This window comes from Phoca vitulina, unplaced genomic scaffold, assembly GCF_004348235.1.
Source record: "Phoca vitulina isolate PV1807 unplaced genomic scaffold, GSC_HSeal_1.0 scaffold70, whole genome shotgun sequence".
NCBI classification, from domain to species: domain Eukaryota; kingdom Metazoa; phylum Chordata; class Mammalia; order Carnivora; family Phocidae; genus Phoca; species Phoca vitulina.
Genome location: NW_022589773.1, coordinates 6,888,254 through 6,913,273, shown reverse-complemented (window position 1 = coordinate 6,913,273; position 25,020 = coordinate 6,888,254). Strand labels below are relative to the sequence as shown.

General features: G+C 38.2%; 1 protein-coding gene across 1 annotated transcript in view; it reads left to right on the top strand.

Moving 5' to 3' along the window:
• The window catches only part of SLC35D2 (solute carrier family 35 member D2), a 49,626-nt gene that overhangs the window by 11,761 nt on the left and 12,845 nt on the right, over nt 1-25,020 (top strand). Inside the window, exons 4-8 of the mRNA XM_032392952.1 lie at nt 6,304-6,371; nt 13,072-13,143; nt 14,054-14,122; nt 18,719-18,821; nt 20,112-20,204. Coding sequence (XP_032248843.1) covers nt 6,304-6,371; nt 13,072-13,143; nt 14,054-14,122; nt 18,719-18,821; nt 20,112-20,204 — 405 coding nt within the window. The remainder of the gene's footprint in view (nt 1-6,303; nt 6,372-13,071; nt 13,144-14,053; nt 14,123-18,718; nt 18,822-20,111; nt 20,205-25,020) is intronic.

Genomic DNA, 25,020 nt, shown 5'->3' with positions numbered 1-25,020 from the left:
GGTGGTATTAATTGGATTATGAGGACATGTTTGGATTTAAGGAAGTTAGATCAGACTGTCAGTTCCTTGCGGGTGAGGACCTCAGACGGCTTTTTCTCTACCATGTCTCAAGGCCTGGAAAGATGCTGGCATCTATGACTAGATTATTCATTAGGCTGACTAAGCACATGTGTACAGCATCAATAATCAGGGACATTCACAAAAAGAGAAAAACAAAATACTGAAGTACAATGAAAGCTATTAACCCAATCATAATAGGAAAAATCAGAATATCGTTGGGTTTGCTTATACTTAGTTTATGATATACTGTAGTTTTTAAACATTTAAAAAATTTTAAAATTGTGGAATATGATCTAATATGTAGGGAAAAAGGCATCATACATGAATGTATAGTTGAATGAATACTAACCTGTGCAATCATTACCTCGGTCATGAGATGGGTCACAGAATCTCCTTACCCACTATTCTGACTTTTGTAATAATACTTTTTCTTCTTGCTTTCTTTGTAATTATTCTAATATGCATTCTTCAATTATGTTTTGCATGAATTAGTTTTGCTATTTTTGAATGTTCTGGAAAGAGAATACTGTTCTGAACATACTTAGGGTTGGATCTCAGTGCACGTGTACTAGTCAGTTAGGGTTCCCATAACAAAATACCACAGACTGGGGCAGGGGTAGGGCTTAAACAACAGGAATGAGTTTTCTCACAGTTCTGGAGGCAAAAAAGTCCAAGATCAAGGTGTCAGCAGGGTTGGTTTCTGGTGAAAGTTCTTTCCCTGGTGTGTGGACAGCTGCCATCTTGCTGTGTCCTGATGTGGCCTTTACTTTGTATGTGCACACTCCTGGTGTCTCCTTCTTAGAAGGACATCAGTCCTATTGGATTGAGCCGCATCCTTATGACCTCATTTAACTTTAATTACCTCTTAAAAGCCTTATCTCCAAATATAGTCACATGGGGGTTAGGGCTTCGAGATATGAATTTTAAGGGGACACAATTTAATCTAAAAATGGCAGTTGTGGCATGAGTTTCTCTGGGAGGTATATCAAGAAGTGGAATGGTGAGGGTGCCTGGATGGTTCAGTTGTTGAATGTCTGCCTTTGGCTCAGGTCATGATCCTGGGGTCCTGGGATTGAGCCCCATGTTGGGCTCCCTGCTCAGCAGGGAGCCTGTTTCTCCCTCTCCAGCTCCCCCTGCTTGTGTTCCCTCTCTCCCTGTCTCTCTATGTCAAATAAATAAAATCTTAAAAATAAAAAGAAGTGGAATGGTTGACTCCTATCCTATGCATATCTGCAACTTGAGTAAATAATGTCAAAATGTTCTCCAAGCTGGTTGTACCAGTTCACACTCCTGACGAAAGTGCATGAAAGTCCCTGTTGCTCTGCATTCTTGCCAATCCTTGATATGTCAGTCATTTTATTTTTTTTTCACTTTTTGCTATTTTAATTACTGTGTGTCAATATGTCAGTCATTTTAAATTGTGCTAATCTGGTGGGCGTATAATGACTTCTTGGCCTTTATTTGCATTTTCTTGGTTATTAATGAGGGTTTTTTAAATGCCCATTTTGGATATCCTCTTTTGTGAAGTACTTGTTCAAGACTTTTGCCCATTTTTCTATTGGGTTGATGTCTTTTTCTTACTGATCTGTATAGGAGTTAAAAAAATGAATTAATGATAATCCTCTTGTTAGTTATATACAGTATTACAAATACATTTTCTACCTCTGGGGCATATCTTTTTATTTTCTTTATCATGTGTTTATCATGTATTTCTTTATCATGTATTTCCTATCATGAGCAGGAATCCTAATTTAAAGATAGTTAAATTTTTTTTTTTAAAGATTTTATTTATTTATTTGACAGAGAGAGACACAGCAAGAGAGGGAACACAAGCAGGGGGAGTGGGAGAGGGAGAAGCAGGCTTCCCGTGGAGAAGGGAGCACGATGCAGGGCTCGATCCCAGGACCCTGGGATCATGAAGGCAGACACTTAACAACTGAGCCACCCAGGCGCCCCCTAAAGATAGTTAAATTTTATCAGCCTTTTCCTTTATGATTAATCACTATTCTTCTTTAGGAAATCCTTCCTCACTTTGGGGTTATGATGATATTTTTCTAGATAAAAGGTATATAGTTTTTCAGAATTAGGTTTTTAATCTGCTTGCAGTTAATTTTTGTGGATGGTGTGAGATAATGGCCCAATTTCATTTTTTTTCCCAAATGAGCACTCACTTGTCACAGACTTAATTGAAAAGTATATCTTTAATATTGTGCCACTCCTGTCATGGCACTGTTATTCACATATGTTATTTCTGTGTTCTCCATGTCTTTTAATTTGTCTATTTGTGTTTTCTGCACCATTACCACACAGTCTTAATTACTATAGCTTTGTGGAAAGTTTTGCTATCAACTAGAGCAAATCTTTCCTTCTTGTTCTTGATCCTTCACATTTCTATATGGATATTGGAAGCAGCTTGTCAAGTTTCAGAAAAATAACCTTTTGTGATTTTAATTGGGATTTCATTGAAGTTATAAGTCAATTTGGGACAAATTGATATTTTTAAAGTATTGAATCTTTCAATCCATGAACAAAGTATACATATACCTTCTTTAATTGCCTGCAGTAAAATTTTATAATTTTCTCTGTAGAGTTCTAACATTTCTGTTAGTTTATTCCAAGGTACTTCTTCCTTTTTCTTTATTTTTGTTCTTGCATATATCTTTAAAAAATATATTTTTTGGAAAATTAGAGGCACATATTTTTCTATTACATTTATATATTGTTTTTGTATCTGCAAAATTATAGAATATTAATCATAATTTATTTCTGGTTTCCTTTAGATTTTTCTACATTCACTGTCAGGTCATCTGCAAAAAATGACAGTTTTGCTTCATTCTTTCCAACATTCTAACTTTTATTTCTTTTACGTGCCTTATTCTATAGCATAGGACCCTCAGTGCAATTTTTGATAGAAATGGTAATACTGACATCTTTGATCTCAAAGGGAAAGCTTTTAACATTTCACCATTAAGTATGTTGTTTGCTGTAGGTTTTTTGTAGATACCTCATACGCCTGTTCCAGTTATCTTTTTTTTTTTTTAAAGATTATTTGCAGGGGGAGGGGCATATGGAGAGGGAGAGAGAATCTCATGCAGCCTCAGTGCTGAGTGCAGAGCCCAGTTCAGGGCTTGAACTCGACCTTGAGATCACGACCTGAGCCGAAACCAAGTGTTGGACACTTAACTGACTGTACCACCCGGGCACCTCTATCCCAATTATCTTATGCTGCAGAATGTAGTGACTCAAAACAGTAATCGTTGTATTATTTCTCACAGTTACTGTGGTTAAGGTATTAGAGACAGTCTCAACTGGGTAGTTCTGGCTTACGGCTTCTGTATGGTTTCTGACAGACAATAGCAGAGTGGAAACAATGATGGGTGTTCTGGTTGGTACAGCTGGGAGCTGGTCACAAATCTTTCTCTCCCTATTATCTCAGGCTTCTCTATGTGGTTACTCATGTAGGCTAGTTTGGGCTTCCTTACAAAATGGCAGGCTCTGGGGAGTCAAAATGGTTACACAATACTGAATTCTTCAAGGGCAGGTGTTCCAGCAAGCAGGGCAAAACGACTTTGCTTTTTATGACTTAGCCTCAAAGGTCACATAGCATCATTTCATCTGTACATTATTAGTTGAAACAGTCCCATGCAATTTTACATGGAAGGGACTTAGAGCCTACCTCCGGATGAAAGGAAGGGTCAAAGTCACATTTTAAGAGCATGTGAAATGGGGAATACTATTGCAGCCATCATCTCTAATTGTGGATTTGTCTATTTCTCTTGATATTTCTGTCGGCTTTTTTGTTTGTTTTGTTTTATTTTATTTATTTTGAGTCTATATCATTAGGTGCCTAAAAATGTAACTAGTTAAATCTTACAGGTAAAGTGTTTTAATTACAGTTGACCCTTGAACAACACAGGCTTGAACTGCATAGGTAGATTATATGTGGATTTTTTAAAAAGATCTTTTATTTATTTATTTTAGAGAGAGAGAGAGAGAGAAAGCAGAGGGGAGGGGCAGAGGCAGAAGGACAAGCAGACTCCCTGCTGAGCAGGGAGCCTGATGCAGGGCTCAAACCCAGGACCCTGAGATCATGATGTGAGCCAAAGGCCAGAGGCTTAACTGACTGAGCCACCCAGGTACCCCTACATGCATTTTTTTTTTTTTTTATAAATACAGTACAGTGCTATAAATGTTTTCTCTTCCTTATGATTTTCTTAACATTTTCTTTCCTGTAACTTACTTTATTGTAAGAATATAGCATAAAATACATATAAAATACAAAATATGTGTTAATTGTCGTTTATGTTATTACTAAGGCTGTCGGTCAGCGGTAGGCTGTTAGTACTTAAGTTTGGGGAAAGTCAAATTATACATGGATTTTCCACTGTGCAGGGAATTGGCATCCCTAAGCCCTGCATTGTTCGAGAGTCAACTGTATATGAGGTGGACCTTCTCTGTTTGAGTTCTTTTAGTGTTTCCCTGGAAGTTACAGCAGGCATACTTAACTTGTCAAATTCCAAATTAGATTAATAAGTGTGACTTCCCCCTTAACAGTGTAGGGACTTTTACCCATTTACCCCTCCTCCCAACCTAATATGCTCTTGTCAGCAGGTACTTTAATACTCTATTTTATGTAAATCTCTCAGTATATTTTTTTTCTTTTTTAAAAAGCCATCAATGTTTGTTTATATTTACCCATGTATTTACTGCTTCCTTTGCTTTTCTTTCCTTTCTGCATCCCACATTTTCCACTGTCCTCCTGATTAAAGTACCTCCTTTAGAATTTACTAGTGGTGGGCTTACATTCCCTTAGTTTTTGTTTGTCTGTAAAAGACTACAGTTTTCCTTGGCTTTTGAAAGATATTCTTGTTGGGGGTAGCATTCTAACTTGACAGATCTTTGAGGATGCCATTCTACTGTCCTCTGGCTTCCATTGTTTCTCTCTGGGTTTCTGTTCTCACTTTAGTTTTGGCCTGGGGACTCACCATCTTCCCACATGTTTGATGCTCTTATGAAGGTTTTAAATTATTTTATGTAGCATTTTTAATTGTTTTCAGTGGGGAGATTGACACAAATAATCTAGCCCACTGTTTCTAAAAACTAGAAGTCAGTATTGTTTTTTTTTGTTGTTTGTTTGTTTTTTTGAGTTATATATGGAAAGTGGGCAACTGATTCTTTTCAGTGCCTAAGAGCTTCTAAGATAAGGTGTGCTGTCCCAGGAGTGTTACTGTTGAGCCAATTGTAGGCTGTCACCCAGAATGTTGTGAATAAGGGCAAGGTCCGAGGTCTGAGGTCCTCTCTTCTTCGTGTCTTCTTTCTTGAGCAAATCTCCTGATAATAAAATTTTGTAACTTTTTTTGGGGGGTAGATGACACTTAGTATTTCAAAATCCTTCAAAGAATATCTTATCTGAGTTACCTGCTTAATGTCTTTTTAGTGGAAAAAGAAATGCTGGACTCACCTTGATAGCTATGGATTATTATATCAGTCAAAAAGTTCTCAGTTACTGTGTGACCTTATGAAAGGATATATATTTTTTTTCATTCATGGAAGACTAGGTCTTACATTTTTGTGTGTTTCTTCAGTATGTTTTGAACAATATTTCTCTTGACAATCGGAAAATAATCCAGGAGCTCAGAGCTCAGTAAACCTAATTCAAGTACTACTGGTACATTGTTTAACCTTGGTAGATATGTAATCGTTCTGGGCCTCGAAAACAAAGTAACTCCAAAGTAATATGGCTGGTAGACACAACTTTTTGAAAGGGTCACCACCCTTGTGACATCCCAGTGAGATATGAACCTTTGCTGTCATCCAGAAAAGTACATAATGCATAGATAACAAGTTTGTATGCCTTCTCAGGGGGCCTTCTGAACCTTATGCATAAACTATAAATACCCATCCTCCACTCACCAACTCAGCCAGGGGTCTCCACTTAAGAGAGGTGCTTGTTCAGAGCCTCCCTTTAGGGAGATAGTCTGCTAATGTTGGTAAGGTCAACATTTCTGTTTTAACGCAGTTCCACCCCTCCCAGCCATGGTTACAGATATCACTGCCCACCTAACTATTTTGGTCACATGGAGAAACTCATGACGTGTTTTAGATTGTGGAAAATTCACAGTTGTTACAGGGAAACAGACTCAAATGATTTGCTTACTGACAGGAAGTGTCACCATTTATATATGTGAAGGAAAATCGTTATTGGAGTTCTAATCAAATATTCTTTCTTTTTTTTCATGGAAGCTGTTTCCTCTGCCTCTCCTCTATGTTGGAAACCACATAAGTGGATTATCAAGCACAAGTAAATTAAGGTAAGTGCAGGAGAATGGTTGATGGGAGGTTGTTGACTCATTTGTTTCCAGTGGTACGAAGACCAAGTTTGATTTTGAATATACTGCATGGGCTACATACAGAAGACAATAATATTTACTAATTTAAGAAAACTAAGTGGAGTTTTGAGTTTAATTTGCTAATGTTTTTAGGAAAGTTAAAAAGCTGATTTTTTCCCTTTATATTCAAGTCTGAACATAGAATGTGAGATCTGTGGGCATGAAGACAGAGAAGGTCCTGATTTATGCAGGAGGATTTATTTACATTGTATATTCAATATCCAATTCATTTATATGAATGGTTCTGTGTAACTGGTTTTATCATGGTTTTGTAAAAGCAGGAACATTCTGTCAGATTTGGTGTAGTTCAGGTTTGGTACAGAGAAAAAGAAGTGACAGATGTAATTTTTAAGTGTGTTATATACTTCTGAAATTTGCATTTGCATATATTTTAGGGTCCTTTGATTAACTACTTTTGTTAAAAGTCACTATAAAAAATGGAGATGGAAGTATAGAAAGACCAAGCCACTCTCTACATCAGAAAACTTGGATGCGAGATATGTAGCCTAATTAACACACATGAATGCAGGTGTAAATAATGAGAAAATGAAGTTTGTGCAAAGGGTGACAGAGATTGAGGTAAACCCTGTTAGTTTGGTGAGAGTAATGGGGCAGGTAGGAGGTAGACCAGAAGGAGAATGTTGTATAAAACAGACAACTGAAATCAGACCTGTTGTCTTTCCTCTTGTTTGGAAAGGACAGGTTGTGGTTGTGGAAAACAAAATGTGAAATATTGGTTGTAGTTATACATTTTAGTTGGTTTTTTGTTTCTTTCTGGGATCAGGAAGATCAATTTTCCTTATTTGTCTAAAATTGGTATTAAAGTGTCACGTGGGAGGTGCTATCCCTGCGTTCTCATGTATCCTGTTGGCCTGTCTCTGAGTGAGTGCACCTGCAGCTGTGGGGGATGGCTTCACTCAACACTGACAGCTGCCTACCCCTCACACTGGAGGGCTCTGGAAGTCTCTGCTTTGTAGATGAGAGCTGCTGCTTTTTTTTTTTAAAGTGATTTTAGAAACATCCTTATTACAGGTGTTCTAAAATGCTCTGCATGCATTGCAGGATGTGTATAACTTCCATTCACCGATACAACACTGTTCTCAAGTAGCAAGCAGGTAGCAATGTTAGAAATATCTTTATTACAAGTGTTCTTAAACACTTTCTACATGCATCTAGAAGGGGGGGGCCCTTCTTGGGTGCCGTGGGGCTTTCTGGAAGAGAGAAGGAAGCAGAAAATGAGACTGAGGAGGAAGAAGGATCGTTTATACATGGTGTCATGTAATGCATTCCTCTATGACTCATATTTTCCATAAACTGGTAGTTGGTTCTACTGGTTTGATCATCTTCAGGTTCAGTTTTTCAGGCAAGATCAGTTTATTGGTATGTTGGGTGCTTCCTACTGCATCATGGGACACATAATGTTTTAGCCCACTTTTTAAAAAATAGCTTTTTGAGGTATAATTGGCATAAAGTAAAGTACACATAATTAAAATGCACAATATGATAAATTTTGACCTATGTATACATCTGTGAAATCCATCACCACAATATCCAACACCCACAGAAATTTCCTCAAGTGTCCTACTTATAATGATATTAAATTGATCAATTCCCCTTTTAATAATTTTAAGGGATCAGTCTGGTCCCTTCATTAGAAAGTGTCCCATCACTCTTTCACCTAATGGTTTTAGCATTCATTGATGATAATTTTCTAAATCCATTATTTCATTACAAGTTACAGTATGGTGATCTTCTAACTATATCACCCCATCTGCATGTGTTGTCTAAACTTTAATAAGTACAAACTTTCACCATGTCACACAGGAAAGGCAGGATGTAAGCTTTATTTATACATGTTCAGAATAATAAATTAGTGTCCTGTCACCTTCAGTGGTGACCAGTGAGTTTTTGTTAATTTTTGTTTTTTGCTATCATTATAAACTCATGAATTTTCATTTATTTGATAGAAATCTTTTGTCAGATACGTGTTTTGCAAATATTTTCTCTCAGTCTGTAGTTTGTCTTTTCATTCTCTTAATACGGTCTTTCAGAGCAGAAGTTTTAAATTTTAATGAAGTTCCATATCAATTTTTTCTCTCATGGATCATGCTTTTGGTGGTGTTTTTAAGAACTCATTGCTGAGGGGCACCTGGGTGGCTCACTCAGTTAAGTGTCCGTCTCTTGATTTCGGCTCAGGTCATGATCTCAGGGTTGTGAGATCGAGCCCTGCATCAGGCTCCACACTCAGCGGGGTGTCTGCTTGGCATTCTCTCTCTCCCTCTCCCTCTGCCTCTCCCCACCTCCCTCTCTTAAAAAAAAAATAGACACACACACACACACACACACACACACACACACACACAGACACTCATTGCTGAGGGGTGCCTCACTGGCTCAGTCAGTAGAGCATGCGACTCTTGATCTTGGGGTTATAAGTTTGAGCCCCACACTGGGTATACAGATTACTTAAAAAAATAAAATTAAAAAAAAATAAAGATAAACACTCTTTGCTGAAACGAAAATCACCTAGATTTTCTCCTGTTTTATCTTCTAGGAATTTGATAGTTTGCATTTTACATTTAAGCATATGGTCTATTTTGAATTTATTTGTGAAAGGTGTAGGGTCTATCTGGATTCTGTTTTTTGCATGTAGATATCCAGTTGTTTGAGCATCATTTGTTGAAAATTCATCTTTCTCCACTGAATTATGTTTGCTCCTTTGTCAAAGATGAGTTGATTGTATTTGTGTAGGCTTATTTCTGGGCTCTATTGATCTATTTCATTTACTTGATGTTTCAAGTCATTGTATAAATAATTCTTTTGATGTTCACATTATTCCATCTCAGGCGAATGGGAGCCCCTTTGAGTTGGCTTTTTTGTTCTAGGGCCGCAGTAATCTGATTACTTCCTTGCTGTCTGGCACATGATGTCCCAGGCTTATCTTGGACTTTTCCTGCCATTTCTCCAAGGATCCCCTGGTTATTTTTAATGTTAAAGGTTTTGTTGAGGCCACAATCTGGGTGTGTATATATTGTGAGGGACCAGCCAACACAATTTCCTGATGATTAACATGTGGGTTGTGAGACAAAGAAAGGAGACAAAGATGACTTCATGGTTTTTGGAAGAATGGGATTACCATTGATTGGATCTATGCCTAGGAGGATTGCTGGTCATATGGCAGTTCTCTGTTTAACATTTTGAAGAATTGTTGAACTGTTTCCCAAAGTGGCTACACCAATTTACAGTCCCACCAGCAATGTAAGAAGGCTATGACTCTTCTACATTCTTGCCAAATTTGTTATTGTCTCTCTTTTGAATTATGGCTGTTCTAATAGTTGTAAAGTAGTATCTTGTCATTGTATTGATTACATTTTTCTGATGACTAATGGTGTTGAGCATCTTTTCATGTGCTTATTGGCTATTTTTTAATAGGGTTATTCATCTTTTTAAGTATTAAGTCTTCTTTATATATTCTATGTATAGGTGCCTTATTATATTCATGATTGCAAATTTTTCTCTTATTTTGTGGGTTGTCTTTTTACTCTCTTAATGGTATACTTTGAAACACAAAAGTTTGAAGTTTTTAAAAATTTAACAAGGTAAAATATACATAACATAAAATTTACCATTTTAACCATTTTTAAGTGTACAGTTCATTGGCATTCAGTATATTACGGTGTTGAGCAACGATCTCCACTATTTCTAGAACTTTTGCATCATCTTAAACTGAAGCTCTGTACCCATTAAATAATAACTCCCCATTTTCTCATGCTCCCAGCCACTGATAACCTCTATTTTCCATTCTGTCTCTATGAATTTGCCTACCGCAGATATTTCATACAAGTGAAATCATACAATCTTTGTCCTTTTAAATTATGGCTTATTTCATTTAGCATAATGTTTTCAAGGTTCATCCATGCTGTAGCATGTATCAGAATTTTAGTCCTTTTTTTTTTTTTTTTAAGTAAACTCTACATCCAGTGTGGGACTCAAACATACAACCCCAAGATCAAGAGTCCCATCCTCTACCGACTGAGCCAGCCAGGCACCTCTATTCCTTTTTCTTAAAGCTAAATAATATTCTATTGTTTGTATATATCACCTTTGATTATCCATTTATAAAAATTGAAAATTTTGATGAAGGCTAATTTATCAGTTTTTTCTTTTGTGGCTTGTGCTTTTGGTGTTGTATCTAAGAAGACTTCGCCTAATCAAAGGTCATGAAGATTTACCGCTATGTTTTCTTCTAAGAATTTAATAATTTTGGCTCCTACCGGAATTCTCCTACAAAGACTTTAGGTCTTTGATACATTATGAGATCAATTCTTGTATGTGCTGTGAGGAAGGGGTCCATATTCATTCTTTTGCATGTGGATGGATATTCAGTTGTTCCAGCACTATTTGTTGAAAAGATTTTTCTTTCTCCGTTGTATTGTCTTGGCACCCTTCTTGAAAATGAATGGACCATAATTGTATGGATTTATTTCTTGATTCTTAATCCTATTCCTTTGATTATATGTTTATAATCAATGACTAAATAGTATTGATTACTGTAGCTTTGTAGTAAGTTTTGAAATTGGGTCCACCAACTTTGTTCTTCTTTTTCAAGATTGTTCTGGCTTTCTGGTTTCCTTGCATTACCATATTAATTTTAGAATCAGCTTGTCAATTTCTGGAGGAAAAAGCCAACTGAAATTTTGATAGGGACTCTGTTTAATCTAGATCTATTTGGGGGAGTATTTCCATTTTAATAATATTAAGCCTATTGATCCAGAAACATGGAGTATCTTTCCATTTACGCTTCTTTAATATTCTAACAATATTTTGTAGTTTTTAGTGTACAAGTCTTACACTTCTTTTCTTAAATTTATTCCTAAGAATTTTGTTCTTTTTCATGCTATCATTGACAGAATTGTTTTAATTTCCTTTTAGGTTTGCTCATTGCTGGTGTATAGAAGTGTAATTGATTTTTATATATTCAATTTTTTTTTTCCTGCACTCTTACTTAACTATTAGCCCAGCTAACTCTTTAGTGGATTCCTTAGGATTTTCTATATATGTCATCTGCAAATAGAGATAAATTTATTTCTTCCTTTCCAAACAGTATACTTTTTTTTTTCTTCTCCAGCTTAATTGCCCCTTCTAGAATCTCAAGTACTTATTGAATCGATGTAGTGTTGAGAGCAAACATTATGGTCTTATTACTGATCTTAGGGGGAAAACATTCAGTTTTTCATCATTAAATATACCTTACTTTCTTTTAAAAGACATCATGTAAAAATACTTTTTGGAATTAATTGACTTTTGGCTTGCTTTGAAAAAGGCAGTTCTAACCAGTCTCATAAGACATCTTTAAGTTGTGGACATAAAGTTCCTGTAAATTCTTTCTGTACCTGCTGTCCGGTTGTGATGTCATGTTCATGATCACATGAAACCCTTCCTCAGGTCTGGTCAGGAGGGGCTGGCCACTGCCTTCTTGGCTCTGGTTCTGACTTTCCTTCTCTAGGTCACCATCTTCTTAGGGTCACATCTGGAAGCAGATGAAAGTGGACTGTTCCAGCCCAGGCAGTTTGTTGGTTGTGCATTGAGCTGTGTCTTGGAATCTCTGGGTTTTGACAGCCAGTGAAGGGTTCTTAAGTATTTTTAAAAGGCAGTGAATATAGCTTCATTACATAAAGTTTCGGGGAAAAAATAACCCATAATTTTATCCTCTAACATACTATTTTATTTATTTTTTAAGAAAGATTTTATTTATTTGGGGGGAGGAAGCACAGAGGGAGAGGGAGAAGCAGACTCCCTGCTGAGCAGAGACTCCCCGCCGCCCCCCAACGCAGGGCTTGATCCCAGGACCCCAGGATCACAACCTGAGCTGAAGGCAGACACTTAATTGACTGAGCCACCCAGGCGCCCCTAACATACTATTTTAAATATCAATTTCAGTCTTTTCCCATATGTGGACTGTATCTTGTTTCCGTTGTAGACTCTACATAATTTTGTACTCTCCTTGTTTTATTTAATATTCATTTTCCAATAGTAGTATAAAGTTTTATATTATAGAGTTAACACATAATGTTCCCTCAGGTAGATTTATCATGTTTATTTTATCATTGTCTTGTGTGACTTTTAAGTCGTTTCTGATGTTTTCCCCAAAAACACTATTGCAGTGAACACATTTGTGCACATGGTTTTTTTCTTTCTTTTATATTAATACCATAGGTTAAGTGTCCCAACAAGAAATAATTAGGTCCAAGGTTAGCACAACTTAATGACTGTTGATACATAGTTCCAACTTGATTTGCCAAAGGGTGTGTTGGTTTATATTGCATACAGTCTTTTAGCATGGTCTTTGTAGTTTTAGCACAACCTTTGCAGTAGTTGGATAGCATGATGTTTAAAAATTGTTAATAAGTGAAAAAAATTGCTAGTAAGCGAAAGTGGCATGAAACTATTAAATCTCCATTTCTTTTTATTATTTAATGTGATTTGTTAATGGGATAGGTGAGAATTAAGGTTCATTTCTTACATTTAATTTGGAAAGTTAGTGGGCTTAATTAAAAATGTAAACCATGTTAAAAAAATACTTGGCATATGATGTTATTATATTTGAATCTTTTCCTGACAGCTTGCCGATGTTCACCGTGCTCAGGAAATTTACCATTCCACTCACTTTACTCCTGGAAACCATCATACTTGGGTGAGTTTTGTTTTTCCTCTTTCCCCCTTGTGTCCTTTCCCCTCACCCCACATTATTTTTGCATAGCAAATTCTCAACATCTAGTTATTTTTCCAAATAGTTGATTTGAATTGCTAGTAGCAATAACTTAGGGCCCCATGGTTTATTCACTTAAAAGCATCTCCTGTTTCCATGATTCCTTAAGCACATAATGAGTGATTTTTTTACTTGTAATTTTATATTAGACTAATACATGTTTATGATAGAAAATTATTTAAGAAATGCAGTAGCCTCAAAACAGATGTAAATATGTTTCCTGAACTAGATTAAATAGACACTGATTTTGGAATACAGAGGAAAAATTGTCCATGTATACATACAGGATAGAAATGCAGGAAATCACAGAAATGCATTCTGATACAGTGATTATGATGTAACATAGGAATAAATTAATTTTTATAATGTTGGTTTAAAAATCTCTCATAAAGGTACTCAGGCTGATACCAAAAAAGTTGATTCTTAGTTTTGTTGGGAAGATTATTTAGCAATAAAATTTGGATGATGGCCCAGTGTTCTAAGTCCTACTGTTGAATTTTATCCTAATCTTTGGATGCTTGATAGAAGACCAACTAGAGCTGCCAACAGAGGCTCTTCTGCATTTTGTCACAGCATCTTTCCAATGAGAACAGAGAAACACATTTATAATCAGATTATATAGCTGCTTAAGAAATACATTTGGTCTAATTTATTAATCCACTTACAGATGCTTACAGTGCTTTCTCTATGTAAAGTGATGTCCATTAGATTTTAGCTATAAAACTGTGAACAATGTCTATTTTCAGTTTAAGAATTATAATCCATGTTTTTTCCTCTCTTCCTCCTTTCCTTCTCCATCCATCCATCCATCCATCCATCCATCCATCCACTACAGGAAACAGTATTCCTTGAACATCATCGTCAGTGTTTTTACCATCATACTTGGGGCTTTCGTAGCAGCTGGGTAAGACTTTGGACTGTTTCTGCTCAATAACTTCTTTAGGCCTTTGACAATAGGCCCAGCCCCGCCTCATTTTCCATTTTCCATCTGGCTGCAGTTGAATTGAGCAGCCAAGAGACAAGTGTGTTGATGTTCGTGGGTTCCCCATGTGTTCCTGTGAAGGTCAGACTGGGTTCCAGCTTGGCCAGAACATTTCTGAGAACATAGAAAGGGAACGTTAGAAGATATGAATACAGCTTTTCGTCATAAAAAGGAGTAAACTCTTTGCTGTTATTACTGAGTGTCTTCAATACAAAAAATTTACTTGAAAAGTTCTTGGGCATTTGGTCAAGAATAACGACTATATAAAGCCCTTGTATGCTGATATGTTTATCACCTGTGATGCCTTAGCAGTCCGTTTCCAAGGGTGGCAGACTCTCATTAAATGTATTTGTATATTTGGGACACGAGCCAATACCAGTGCATGACTAAGTTGACCCTTGAACAACACAGGGATTAAGGGCATCAATGCCCCCCTCCCCTGCCCCCACATAGTAGAAAATCTGAGTATAACTTTCAACTCCCTAAAAACTTCACTACTAATAGCCTATTGTTGACCGGAAGCCTTACTGATAACATAAATAGTTGATTAACACATATTTTGTATGCTATATGTATTATATACTGTATTCCTAAAATAAAGCAAGCTAGGGATAAGTGTTAAGAAAATCATAAGGAAGAGAAAATACATTTACACTATTGTACTGTATTTAGTGAAAGAAATCCACAGATAAATGGACAAGCACAGTTCAAACCTGTGTTGTTCAGGTGTATTATTCATTAACATGCAAGGCCAGAAATGTGGGCTCCCAAGTTTGCAGTTGAAAGCAGACAGTCAGACTCCTGGCTTTTATAGCCTAGTGGTTAAAGCATGTGTGCAGTCATATTCTGTGGGTCCAGAACTTAGCCCGGCCCCTGTCAGCTGTTTCTTGGCCTCTCTGTGCCTCAGTTTTACTCATCTGTAAAGAATGTAATAGAAAAGCAAAGCCTCCCTGTCTGGAGGGAAGAATGCAAAGATTGGATGAATTTCAGTTAAACTAGTTTCCTTAACTGATTTAGAAATAAGAGTTCTGGGGGTGCCTGGGTGGCTCAGTCGGTTAAGCGTCCAACTCTTGATTTCGGCTCAGGTCATGATCTCAGGGTCCTTAGACGGAGCCCGCATCTGGCTCCACGCTCAGCGCGGAGTCTGCTTGTCCCTCTCCCTCCCCCTGTGCTCGCTTTCAAATAAATAAATAAATAAAATCTTAAAAAAAAAGAAATAGGAGTTCTGGATCACTAACTGCAAAATAAATAAGGATATGGATATTATCTTCTTCTAGTCTCCTCACTCACTAGCTGTATAACCAGGACAAGCTATTTAACTTCCCTGCACCCCAGTTATTTCAACTCTAAAATGGAGATTAGAATAGACCCAGCTAATAGGGTCTTTGTGTGAATTAAAGGGGATAACAATAAACTGGGGTTTACACTACTAGTACGTGGCCAAGGCCACCAAAAACATGTTGAGTGTTTACTGCCGGGTGTCGTCCTAGGTGCAGGGGATCCAGCAGCCAACAAAACAGACAAGAATCCCTGCTTTCACGGAGCTCCCGTTCTAGTTGGTGGAGACAGACAGTAAGCAAAAGAAACAGATTAGAAAATACAGCATGCCAGATGGTGACAGATATTAACAATCTATTTCTTTTATTGTGTGATAAATGTGTTCACCCCTTGCCTAGAGCACGGTTTGCTATTTACGTTTTCCTCGGTGAGGTCCTCCTTGGCGGTCCTGGCCGCGGCTGGGTGGGGCCCCGTTGCGCGCTGGCCCCTGGTTTGCAGAGCCAGCGAGGACCTGAAGCAGCAGTACTTAGAGCCTGTTGTAATCATTAAGATTTTGTTCCAAGAAAGTCATAGGAGCAAAGTAGCTAAAAGAGGGAGGTGCTCTGTTGAAAGTGCCCTCCTGCCACAGTGCTTTGGGGTGTCCCTCGGGCAGCCTCTCTTTTCTAAGTCTCTTAGAGCTCAATTTGGAAACTGCTGACTTGGAGGCAGTTGTACACTTCTACAAAAAACGGTTTATAAAAATGTCTGCAAAGCTGTGGCGAGGAATGGCGCTTCAGATGCTGTGTCTGTGGAGGCGTATTTCCAGACCCAGTGAGTAGAAATTCGGCTCATAGTTACCACATATGATATTCTAATGAGCTGAAAGGGTAAATAGTGTTTTCAGAGCATCTCACTTTCCCCCAAGAGCTGGCTTGGAACAGCACTTCTCAACTTTTCCCTTCCTCAGCGCCCAGAGAATGGATACTATCTAGGTGGGTGACAAGCACCCTTCTTCGCTGCAGACCAGCCACGACCCCTCCCTTCTCTCCTCTCATTCAGATCTTCTCAACCAATTGCCAATAACTGTAGAGCTGATTCAGTCAGATGGGCCAGGTTATGCTGCTGTAACAAACAGTTCCCACATTTACACACCAAATATATTCTGGTCATGCTGCATACTCAGACTGACGTTAGTTAACACCCTGGGGGTGCTCTGCTTTTTGTAGCTACTCAGGGACCGAGGCGGATGGAACCCCTGCCTCAAAAGGGACTCCCTTCCTCATCCAGGAGGGAAGAGGGCATGTGGGGAATCGTGTGTTGGCTTTTCATGCCATGTGTTACCTCCTCTTACATTTCACTTGCCAAACAAGTCACATGGCCAAAAAAGTAGAACTATTATGTCTGTAAACAGCCCTAAATGACAGCGACGAGGGTTAACCATGAATCTGCTCTCGTGTATTAAAGCAAGCAAATTCTTTTCAAATTTCTGTGCTTTTCCCAGTGGCCTGAACGAGTGGTGCTGGGGACTTGTAGCCCCGGGAGCAGGAGACCTGAGAATTCTGGGAATTTCCCTCAGGCTCTCCGAGGAAGTGAGCGACACCTTTCCACTCCCCTAGAAACCTGGGTTTTTTATCCATTTTTTATCCCTTTGCCATTTTATGGAACAGCGGACTCTTCTTAACATGGAGCCAAATGTGAGTAAGGCATGAGATTTGGAAGACCCTTATTTTGAGAGATTCTATTTTTTTTTTTGTGATTGAACCAGAGAATTCTGATTTATGATGATCTAAAATTAATTTGCATTCTCACAGATGTATTTGTAGTTAATAATACCAGCAAAACCCTCGAGTAATTTGCATTCAGATTTTGATGGAATTTTTGCCTCCTTATTTTCTTCTCTTTAGTTAGAAATAATCTTTAAAAATTATTTTTTTAAATATTGCAGGGATCAGGATATGCCACTCCAAAATATGCCACTTTGGCATAAACATTATTTTGAGCTGAAGGGAATTAATTGAGAATCAACAGATGTAGGAAGAATTCTCTGTCTTCCTATTTCCTGGCTAAAAGCAGACCATAAATTTCCCTTTGTAAGGTGGTCCCCCCTACACCCTCCACTCTCACCACCACACCAGGAATAGGAAAGCAGTTCTTATCACTGGTGATGGAGAATCAGTACCAAGATGAGTCTGCATAAATAAACCTTACTACAATAACCCTTCTCTTCCTTCAGTTTCCCCCATAAATTTCCTAGTCTTTTTTCCACAATTCATTTGTTCCTTGGAATCCAAACCTCTTCTTTTTTAAAATGATATCTAAGCCCCAGAGTCTAACCACTTATTTGAGATCATTTCTTTTTTGTGAACTCCTTTACATGTAAAATATTTAATAAAAGTTGTGTTCCTTTTTTCTCTTGTTAACCTACTGTCAGTCAAATTTGCAGGCTCCAGTCACTGAACCTAAGAGTGTAGAGGAAACCCCTTTGATGCTATTTTATGCTATTTGATGCTAATTTATGAATTATGACATGGGTCTGCTACTGTCTGTAAGATCAAGTGTGGTAGATGAGTCACATCAGGGCTCAGCTGTTCTCTCCCTCCTCCCTGTGCCATGTCCCCCTGCACATTTTTATACTAGTATTATTTATATAAAATGGAAATTGAAGAGAAGATGGTTCAAAAGAACGGGGAGAAAGGAGCCTTAGAGAAGTTGCAGAGGAAGAATGGGTCCCTGCCTTGCTTTTTCCGATGGACAGGGTGGGGGCGCGCCAGTGGGTGATGTGACCGGCTGGGCACCAGATGGAGGTGTCAGTTCCTCCTTCGACCCCTCTTGCCCCAGTAACTGCCCAGCTGTCCCCACAGGGCTGTACCCTGGAGATGGCCCTGTTTATCACAATAAGCAAAGCCACTGGGTGGGTTGGACAAATCACTCCCCTTAGAAAAGAAGGGCTCACCAATTATTATGCCAGTTGATCGTTAGCGAAAGAAAGAAAGGGCTTTGTAGTTCAAGGAAGATGGTTCATGTCCCTCTGGTTTTAAGCCATTCATGATTGAATTGAAGCCACCTGATGGCCTGGTTTTGTTTTGTCTGGAGGCAGAGCAGAGGAATTAACCAGAGGAGGAAAATATGCCAGAGGAAAAAAAGGTAGTTACCAGCATCACAAGTGGATTTGATTAGGGAAAGATAAAACAGGCAGGCTTTGAAGGCCAAGTTGTGTGAGTTTCTGAATAATCGTCCTCCTTTTTGTGTTCTCCCTCCCAGTTCTGACCTTGCCTTTAACTTGGAAGGCTATATTTTTGTATTCCTGAATGATGTCTTCACAGCAGCAAATGGAGTTTATACCAAACAGAAAATGGACCCAAAGGTACCAGATTTTCACTCCTATGGTTTTTAGGCTTTGTCATCTGGCCCCTGAAATTGCATGAAAAAAAAAATTGTAAAGTTGGCATGTAATTTAATTTACATGGCATGCTTTATAAATCACTAATTTCTTTTCAGTTATCTTGTCTGTATGGGTTCTTGTTACCCCTGACCTTGCAAAGTTTTGGGTGAAAATAAGACAGGGAGGGAAAAGATACCACTATTTTCGACGCAGAGGCAGAATATATAAAGAGGAGATTATTTTGAAAGGCAAATAAAAATTAAAAGAAGGTTTTTGCCATCCTCCTCAGTGGCCAAGGCAAAGTCAGGGGTATTCTGAAGCAACTGCAGTTTGAGAGTCTGAAGGCGTGGGTTACAGACAGAAGCTTTGCTGCTTACTGGTCACTGTGACTTTGGACCCTTAACTTCTGCAGACCTCAGACTCCTCATCTGTGGAATGGCTCATGTGTAAGGTCCTGGCCAGCAATAAGTACCTGCCCTGATCAGTAATTGAGCAGCCCTCCCCCCACCTCCTGAGAGACTGGTGGCCCCCCTGTCAAGGCCCCTCGAGCTTACCCCCGCCCCAGCTGTTCTGCAAGCTCTGGAGGATGGGCCAGGCATATGTTGCTTTGTTCCAAGTTCTTTGTGTTGAGTGAGGGAGTTTGCTCTGATGGACAGACTTACTTCTATGAGCTGTTTTTTCTGCACGGACCTTTGTTTTTTTACTGGTGGCAGTTTTACAAAAACAGGTTTGTTGCCTTTTGAGGGTCCCAGTATGTCACCCTTTATGAAAAATGGTGGAGAAGTGGTGTAGCCACTTTAATGAAAAGTAAATGTATACAAGATTAGAAAACAAGATACCTGGTATTTTAATACTGCTGCTCCTTAACAGAAAGAGCAGATGTTTTTAAGGAATTCTGTTTATATTAACATTTTAAATGTTCTTCATTCTGTTCCAGGTTTCCCATTCTGAATACAATACTTAAAAAAAAACCAACCAACCAGTTGGAATGGTAGAGATGGGTGGGACCTGGGAGGCCTTCCATGTTCATCCGTTTTATCTGCCATTTTTGTGTAAAACAAATGTTTATTTTGCTATCGTGATGTACTTGAAGTAAAGCCTTCTACATTAGGAATTTGCTAAAAAAAAAGAAAAGGAATTTGCTGAAAATATTCCAACACAGAGTCGGTCAGAATAATTTTTAACTCTGCATAAATACATAGTTGTATAAATGGCTCCAGGAAATCTGATGCTTCATATTTCTAAAATTGAGTGTTTTCTTTGTTTTTGTAGGAGTTGGGTAAATATGGAGTGCTTTTCTACAATGCCTGCTTCATGATTATACCAACTCTTATCATTAGTGTCGCTACTGGAGACCTTCAACAGGTGAGCTGAGGATGGTCCTTACATTCCTGCGTAGCAATCTCTTAATAGTTAACTGCTGGTACTCACTACAGTGAAAAGTGTAACGGTAACTAGGATTCGCAGGGGGGTACGTGAAAGCGAGATCTGTGATATCGTCAGTAACATCTTTGGCACGATCCTTTCTTTGGTATTTATCTTCAGACACATGGGAAGCAGCAGGAAGTAGTCACAAGAATCTGGACTTGAAGATTTTTTTTTTTTTTTTAAATGACAGTAAAAATCTGAGTTTGAGTCTTAATATCCCTATTTACTGATGTGGGGATCCTGGGAAAGCTAACTTAGAAGGGGATTTTGATAGTTTTTAAAAATGGATTTAGTTATCTGCTGCCTTTATAATGGACATTTTGAAACATAGGCAAAGTAGAGAGAATAATTTAATGAGCGTCATGTACCTATCAGCCTGTGTCAACACTTTTTGGCATTTTGCCATTCTTATTTCATCTATTCCCATCTGCTTTCATTTTTTTTTTTTCTCCTGGACTATTTTAAAGCAAATTCCAGCAGTCATGGCATTTTGCATCTAAATATTCTGGGATGTACATTTGAATTTTGAGAATGTGTTGTTCATTTGGTGTTTGCCCTGCTTACCTGTTCACCGCACACACGTGAGAGACAAAAAGAATGGTCAGTTAGTAGGAACAGAGGAGGCCCAGCTGGAGGGAGTGAAGGCCAGTCTCAGGAACGGTGAAGATTCACCCCGTAGCATCCACAGCCGCCATCTGGAAGCATACCAGCCCCTGCCAAGCTCTACTTTTTCAGGGAGTTGCTAGCCATACCACTTCTAAGAATTTTGTCTATATCTTAAGGGAGATAAGATATGTGAGAAGATTTGCTGGGCAAAAATTACTATCCAGCCTGGCCTCTGCCCACAGAACCAAGCCCCAGACATTAACCTCTTGTTACCAGACCCGGGGTGGGGGATCAGAGGGGCCCTATGCAGTAGCTGTTCACCCACCACGTGACAGTATTGCTGTGTTTACTAACCAGCATGCTTCTGTGGTGTATACAGGTTGAGTGGATCCCATTTGTAGCCTTTTAGGGGTTTGAATACTTTTGAGAAGGCTGCAGGCTCTTGTGGGCTCCTAGGGTGGATGTCAGGGCTTCTCATTCTTTCTTAAAGCTATACTTTCTCATTTGTACAATTCCTTTCCAAAAGAGGAGACAGCAGAAGAGCTTAACAGCAATGTTATGAATGGCATGGTGACCAGAAACTGAATTTTAGGTATCTTATGAGTTAAATCCACTAGATGTATCATGTTAATAATTTTATAACATTGTTTCAGTAGGAATGTGTGTTCCCACATCCAAAGGATTGCTTTATAAACTTGTAACATGTGCTCTCAGAAGTTTCACCTGCTTGTGGGATGCCTGGGTGGCTTGTGGGAGCATCTGATTCTTGATTTCAGCTCAAGTTATATCTCATGGGTGGTGGGATGGGGCCCTACAACGGGCTCTGTACTCAGTGGGGAGTCTGCTTCAAGGTTCTCTCCCTCTGCCCCTCCCCCTACTCTCTCTCTCAAGTAAATAAGTCTAAAAAAAAGTTTCACCTGCTTGTAATGCTTTGCATCACAGAATTATACTTTCTCAGTTAATAATAAAAATAATAGCTAGTATTTATTGAGGACTTATTCTATCAGATTTGTTCAAAGCATTGTACATGAACTATTTCACTGCTTTCCACAACAGGCCTCTGAGGAGAGGGTACTGCTATTATCATCATCTTTTAGACAAGGAATCTAGAGCACAGTGTTTAAATAGCTTCCAGGGATAGCAGGTGAGCCATGCAGGCAGTCTGACTCTGGAACACAGCTTCCACTGTAATCCCAGTTACTTTATTGTGTATGAAAAGTGTTTGTTTCTTTCCTTCATGCATGAAAAACCATAACCTAGCACTTATATCTTAGAAAGTACAAGAGGCTGAACATATACTTTAACTTATTAAATAGTAATGTTCTAGGAGAATAGTATGCTCCTATTTTGGCTTTTGGTGCTGCACTATCTCAATATTTACCCTGTCTGGCCTCTTCTGTTTGCCTAGGCTCCTAAGATTTCAAACAGAAGTTCCTGTAGGTACCTTAGAGGCCCAGATGTGGTTATTATTCACTGTAATTCCAGATGGATCAGAACTAAATATATAGATTAATTTAAAAATCTATATGAAAATTATAATTTAGAAAAAAATACAATGTGTTTATAACTGTAAGAAAGGCCTTCTATAGGGGCGCCTGGGTGGCTCAGTCATTAAGCGTCTGCCTTCAGCTCAAGTCATGATCCCAGGGTCCTGGGATCGAGCCCCGCATCAGGCTCTCTGCTCTGCGGGAAGCCTGCTTCTCCCTCTCCCACTCCCCCTGCTTGTGTTCCCTCTCTCACTGTGTGTCTCTCTCTGTGAAATAAATAAATAAATAAAATCTTAAAAAAAAAAAAGCCTTCTATAAAAATGACAAAATACAAAGTCATGAAACTAAAACTTTGACTCTATTTTCATTTAAAAGTATTATATGATAAGAGATGCCAAAAGATATGGGGCACTTTCTGTAATCAGTCATTTTTAAAACCCTGTAGAAAAAATGGTGATATTTTTCACTAGTAAGATTGTTCTGCTCTGTTCCATTGAACCATAGCAAGCTTCTTCCAATTGGTTACTTTTAACTATGGTTGAATCCATTTTAGATTGTGAACCAAATACAATAAAGAAGAGAACTTATGTAATTAGGTCTGTTAGTCTAGAAAATTGTGTTTTATTTGCAGTTTGGTGTGATTGTACCAAAAGTTGATTGATGAATTACGGTGAAATGTTAACTTATTAACGGAAGTACTTTGCTGAGTCATTTTTCCTGGTTGACTGGAGAGGATCGGAAGTTGTGGTAAGACTCGTGTGTGTGATTCACCGCACTGGAGGTCACTCCTGGACCTTGGACTTACACAGTCAACAAATCTGATAACAGGACCTTGATTCTGCCTCTGATTAGCAAAGTCAGCAATGCCAGCTCCTCTTGTCAACAATTTCAGCCCCTGGAAAATACCGATTGGGTGACCTTTCTTTAGTCATTTGATTGCTGCAGTAGGTTCAGAGTGCATGGTTTATTACAGCTGATGAATAGGGAGAAGTAATAGGACTTATTTTTCTGATAAAAAAGCCACATAAATGCAAAATAAAAAAGATTCACATTCTATCATACTTTTACAACAATAGCAAGTCTACAGGAAGCAGTACTTTATTGTTATTCATCTTTAATTTCTGTTTTTTAAAAATATTTATTTACTTGAGAGAGTGTGCATGCAAGACAAAGAGCATGAGCAGGGGGGCAGAGGGAGAGGGAGAAGCAGACTCCCCGCTGAGCAGGGAACTCAATGGGGGCTCGATCCCAGGACCCCAATATCATGACCTGAGCCAAAGTCAGATTCTTAACTGACTGAACCACCCAGGCGCCCCCTCTGTTTTAAAATAAATGTCATACTACATTATTTTTTAAAATGTCAGCAGCACAGCCTCATCATTATTAAAGGAACAAAACAAAACTAAAATCTATTAAAATTTAGAGTGGCAAAGAATCCAAATATTTTTATGAACATTACTATATAGCCCTCAATGGTTTATATGGCATCAGGAATATATAGTTTTTATTTACTGTTTGCAGAAATACTTACAGCTTGTTGAATCAATAAATATTTTTCTATCCTTGGTTTGAAGTTTGGAGCATATGGTTTTTTCTTATTGCCAGTTTTATTTTAATTTTAGATATAGAGTGTTTTCTATGTTTTATGTTTGATTTTGGTCTTTGACTGCCTTGGATATTTTCTGCCCCTATGATTGGCTTAGGCTTGCCAGTAAGACAGATTCATATTTATTATTTTTCTTTCACAAGTGAGCATTTAAAGAAAGGAATTTTATGATGGAAACTTTCAAACCTATACAGAAGGAGAACAAGTAGTAATAACAAACCCCATGGACCCATCAGCCAGGTTCAACAATAGTCAACATTGATTGTGTCTCTTTTTGATAAGAGAGTAGGCAAAATCTCACTAATGAAACAATGACAAGCATGGCAAGGATGTATTAATTGGAGGAGAATTCCGTTCTAATTGGCCTAAAATTTTTGAATTATAAACTTGACAAAGATTTAAATAGTTTTAAATCTATAAAGTTACTAAAACTTGACTAACAAAGTTTTGCCTAGGAGAAAGTGAATAGAATTTATATTTAATTATGTTATTCAGCACCTACTTAGTATAGTCTTGAGTCACCTTAAAATCATTTTTGGATGCAGGCAAAGGACAAATCATGAATAAAATGCTCCTTTTTATTGTTACCTGTCATTTCAAGAGGGTTAATTTCATTTTCTCAGCTAAGAAACTAAGACTACGGTCTTGGAGAGTTGAAACTCTCTCATAAACTTCTCTGTCCCAGCTCCTCCACCCCGCTTACTTGCTTGCTTTGTAAATAGCAAATAATAGTTTATTTGTTCATAATACTTACTAAGCATTTGTAAATTCTTTTTTTTAAAGATTTTATTTCTTTAGAGGGAGAGTGCATGCTAGCAAGCAGGGGAGGAACAGTGGGGGAGGGAGAGAATCTCAAGCAGACTCTGTGCTGAGCCCAGAACCCAAGGTCGGGCTCCATCCCATGACCTTGAATCATGACCTGAGCCAAAACCAAGAGTCAGACGCTTAACTGACTGAGCCACCCAGGCTCCCCAAGCATTTGTAAATTCTTGAAAACAGTTCACAGACTTCGTTTTCTGAACTTCCCAACATTATTAATTTTATGATAAGCTTT